At 38.4% G+C, this 4,819-nt stretch overlaps 1 protein-coding gene across 2 annotated transcripts in view; it reads right to left on the bottom strand.

The window, feature by feature from the left end:
* Positions 1–4,819, bottom strand: part of loxl3b (lysyl oxidase-like 3b) — a 25,511-nt gene that overhangs the window by 9,157 nt on the left and 11,535 nt on the right. For both annotated transcript variants that reach the window (XM_035673543.1, XM_035673542.1), the window contains exons 5-6: positions 2,514–2,721; positions 1,863–2,043 (exon numbers count right to left, since the gene is read on the bottom strand). In XM_035673543.1, the coding sequence (XP_035529436.1) occupies positions 1,863–2,043; positions 2,514–2,721 (389 nt within the window). The remainder of the gene's footprint in view (positions 1–1,862; positions 2,044–2,513; positions 2,722–4,819) is intronic.

Here is a 4,819-nt window from a genome sequence, read left to right as displayed (position 1 = left end):
GAGTTTTGGAGAGATCGGCCATGGAGATGTCCTCCTTCTCTCAAATATAATGGAACTGGATAACACTTGGCTTGTGGTGCTCGAAGCACAGAAAAAAACAGACATTTTAAGTTCGTATTTTATTTTAAGTGTATGAAATTTGCGGATTCAAATTCTCAATACAATTTTTATTGTATTTTTATTTAGTTAAGAGAGATATCTCTGTGGTGGCCTAATATAGAGGGAACAAAAGTGTCTTGTCCTTTAATTACTAATTCACCAGAGTCAGGTGGATTGGCGCTCGCTCTCTCTGCAGCCTGAGGACGTTTAATGGAACCGACATGTTGCTGTGAGATTATTTTATAAACAAACTAATGAGTTTACAGATTTGTTTTGGCAGAAATCAAATCCGTTATCTATAATGACCCTTTAAAAACAGCTGTTTGAAATTATAAACCAGCCTAATGTAGCTGTATTTCATTACTAAGGAGACATACTTACACACACACACACAAACTACTTCATTGAGCTTTGGGGTTGCCATCCTGGCTGCTTTTCTGCCTTCAGTAAGGAATGTTGAGTCAGATTTGCTCTTTAGCCAAATTTCTAAGCAGTTTCCAGCCAACAGAGGAAATGAATATGGTACTGCAACTGTGTGTGTGTCCAGAAAGGACAAGTCACAATTGCAAAATACCAAATTATAACATAACAACTACAATTTATCAACTGTTACACCGGGTATCAATCACTTTGGTATGAAGTATTTTTCATGCTTAGACACAAGCTGGACTTTAACTGCCTCATTTTCACATGAAATGGTCCACAACCTAACTCAAATAACACAGATGGTTTTCTGTTCTAAAAATGTCTAACAGACAGAAATACCCACAGAGCTATTTCATGAATGAGGAACTGTGTGGGAGAATTGTAGTGTGTTTGTGTGTGTGGAGGGTGGTTGCCTTGTATTTGTGAAAAAGAAATAATCTTGATGTAAATGCACTAAGAATTGTCTATTATTGCAGTAACTAGGTAAAAAAATGAACAGCATATCTGTTTACTGTGGTGAAGTTCTTTCTTTTAAGTATTTTGTCTTTGTTTCTTTTCTTTCCTCAAGCACAAAATTCCTTTGCTGATTAAAATAAGCTCCAAATGAGGAAACTGTGTAGGAATGTGGAGGGCAGATTATCAGTGCTCTAGGGGTGAAGAGATGACCTGAGAGACAAGCTGCAGATAGACAGCTGATGACTTTTACAGATTTTACAGCTAGAGGGGCTATATTATTATCACTTTAGTGCTACAAATACTGAGAATTTTAAACATACAGTTTACTTTTGCCACCTTCAGTCATGTCTTTTGTTATTTCTGTTATTTCTGTGATGTATAAAATCTCATTTGTGCTCACAGACAACTGGTTGAGTCAAACCTCTGTGGGTGAGAAAGACCCTTAGACCCTTGTACAGGATGGAGCTCTGCCACTGCAGCCGGACATTCTGAGGCCAATTCTCGAGACGTGCCAAGTCACACTTGGGTTGAATATTCCAACGTTTCTTGGGCTCCTGTCAAACGGGGGTGACTACTTCCTTTTTACTCTTTCAGTGGACTTCTGTTTGAAGTTACAAAACTGAAAAAAAAAGATTCTTTACCTGCAGTCAAAAGGCACTAAAGCCGACCAACTAGGTATGCTGGATTGGTGTTAGCTCCCTGACTTCAACCACCAGAAATTATAACTTTGTTCTAGACTTCTTAGATAAGCCTGGGTGACTTCTGCTGGCTAAATCCAAATCAGCATTTAAATGCTCTTGTTGTTTTTTAATTCATCATTCAATTACCAAACCATTTAAAACCAACACATCTTCATCAATGTACGATATTTTGTTCCAAACCTTGTCCCATGCGGGCTCCGGTGAGAGCCTCCTTGGCGCTGCCGAACCCGAGCTCTCTGCAGACGACGCTGGCTGACTGTAGGTTCCAGCGATCATCACACACCGTTCCCCACTCGTTGTCTTTCAACACCTCCACCCGACCCTCGCCGAGCCTGGCACCTCCCTTCAGCCTCACGTTGCTCTAGACAACCAGAAGACATACAAAAGGATATTTTAATCTTATACATAATAAAGAAAGAAAAACAGAATTATTTTTCTTATTGGAAACAAAAATTCTTAAATTAGACCATCCACCAATTAGGGATGCTAAAATGTTACTCAAGGTCCACTAATTAACTTTTTCCGGACCTTTCGACCAGAAGTTCATAAGTCCATTAGTCCATGACAACAAACTCCATCTGCTGAGGAAGACTGTAAGATGACTAATTTAATTCAGCTCTTTAAGGTACCGATTCCACCTCAGCAGCAGGTAAACAAACAGGCTTTAAATGAAATGAATAAACTACTTTACGGGGAAAGAATTCAAACTGTGGTCAAGGTGGACGTGAAAAACAGAAATTAGATTTAAAAAAAAGTCAAGTTCATTTGACATGAGTCATGTCTGCTGTGAAAAGGCCCATTGAGCTGCCCTTTAGTTAAAGACTACTTTACCGAAATTTTAAGTTTCTTTTTCAGGCCACTGTTCTGCATGAACAGAGGCCCCGGCATGCAGCTGACCACGGCCGCCATGCCGCCCTCGCAGGACGATGTCGCGTTTCTCTTGCTAAACTCCAGGGGGCAGGCTGCCAGGTGGACCTCTGTGCCCGTACATGCCACAGAGTGAACGTGGAAGTAGCTCTTCTGACGTTCCAAATACAACCTGGAAGGAGCAGAGACAGGGGAAGGAACTATAATGGCAGGAAACAATAGCTGTGTCCCAAATCCACACTACAGAACAAACTGGTTCTATACAAAAAATAGTGTGGATGTGGGACACAGCAACTGATTAAATTAACAAATGAATGTTAGTTGTATTCACAGTAGTCACAAGTAATATGCTGAGAAATAACAAACAAACTTCAACTGTTCTTGGATTTAGCTAAAGGCTTTTGTTCTGAAAATCACAGATGTTGTTCCTAACCAGCCACATGTGCAGAGCAGGTGCTCATACTGAAGGGGATGTGGCAGAGAGAATTAGCTTTTTTTATTCAATTGGAACATCCAACATTTTTTACCCTGACTTTCTTATCAGTTTACATTGCGTTTGTCTGCGAGCAGCATGTGTGTGGGCTGGAATTTACCCACTGAATTATTTATCCTGAGATTACCTTTTGCCAGGGCTGCTCTGTTTAGACTTAGAGTTAGCTTTAGCTTTGGATGTCGGCCTGCAAGGTAAACACGGGTTAGACTGCACAGTTAGGAGAAAGAAAACGAGGTGACAAAGTGAAAAACCATAGTAACAAAGGTTTACGTGATGCACAATTATGTTAAACACACAGTTCAAAAGGATGTGTCTCCTTCAACATAGTGGTTAAGTACAGTTGTTAACACATACAGTGATATGTAATAAGTTGCACAAAACACAAAGTGACACATCCTTTTTAAAAGTCATGTAAATAAACAGAAACGTGACAAAGAATTAAAACATTTGTTGGTTATTTTGACATTTTTCATCAGCACGGGCTCATAGACACTGCACGGCCAAAAGTATACAGACACATACTTTTCTTAATGCTACTGCATACAATGATATATTTAACAATAGTGTAGTTTGGGGAAGGCTCTTTTACATTTAAACATGATAAGCCAGGTTCATAAGGATATGATTTTCCCAGTTTGGTGCTTAAGAACTTAACTGGGCTAAACCTTTGGGATGAACTGAAAGTGGAAACAAATGGGTGTATTGTTTGGTTGTCCATATACCTTTGGCCACGTAGTTTATGACATGTAATGCATAATAACATGTTTGTTAGTACAAACTGTGATTGTAGCCAATGTGAACTTCAAGTTACCACATTGATTTTATTTGATATATGGCACTGCTTTTAGGTAGGTGTAATATCACAAAAAGAGGTTACATGGTAATATCATAAACCATACATACTATGTTAGTGGGTTCTTCAACTTTTTCAGCACAGGTTTTAGAATAAAAGTTTAATACTGTGGGGGAAAAAAAAACTTTAATATTATATGTTTTTATTATAGTCTTTTAGAATCTGCAAATGATTATTATCTTGTTTTAAAATCTGGAGACTCAGTATGGCTCCAATACGATAACAAACCTGAAACCTGTTCTCTGAGTTTTATGTTTTTTCTTTCAAAACAAAGTTACAAAGTGCTTTACAGTAAAAATAACAAACTAAAGTGAATAAAATCCAAAACATAAAATATAAAATAAGATAAATTAAACGAATACTGAGAGTTTGCCCGCTTTAGGTTGCAAATGCATTAGTTTCTCCTGTTTGAATAAAGCTAGTTATAAACTGCAGTATCTAGCTGTTTTAGGTAATCACTGAGCCTTTTTATTTAAATGAAAATAAATATTTCTGACCTATTTTTAAAGATTTACTTCTTCAGTAGTAACAAATGGGTTTGGCGTTGAGTGGACAGCACCTACTTTGTGCAGTTTTATGACCTCAGGACACTAAATTAACAGTGTCACGTAATAACTGCAAAAAAAAGGATTATGGACTGACTTCCTCTCTCATCGTCCAACGTGGCAAACTCCACCCAGCAGATTAAAACAAACGCTGTGAATTATTTGCAGATTCAACCAGACACAGGTCGGCTCTTGTCATGTGGGCTGTGACTTTTTTTAGTTGAAGAACCCAGAAGAGTGACTGACCTCTTCGAAAAAGCATGCCATAATAGGGAATGGGATTTCCAGCTGTTGCATTAGATTAAGAGGGACTATTAAACCCCCGTCACAGACACAGCACAGATTGAGAACATCTGTTCCATCAAAAGGGGCCTTAAAA

The sequence above is a fragment of the Morone saxatilis genome, unplaced genomic scaffold (assembly GCF_004916995.1).
Source record: "Morone saxatilis isolate NCDOM2014 unplaced genomic scaffold, NCSU_SB_2.0 Contig3, whole genome shotgun sequence".
In the NCBI taxonomy this organism is placed as follows: Eukaryota; Metazoa; Chordata; class Actinopteri; family Moronidae; genus Morone; species Morone saxatilis.
The sequence above is the reverse complement of the archived record's forward strand: the minus strand, read 5'-3'. Positions and strand labels throughout refer to the sequence as shown.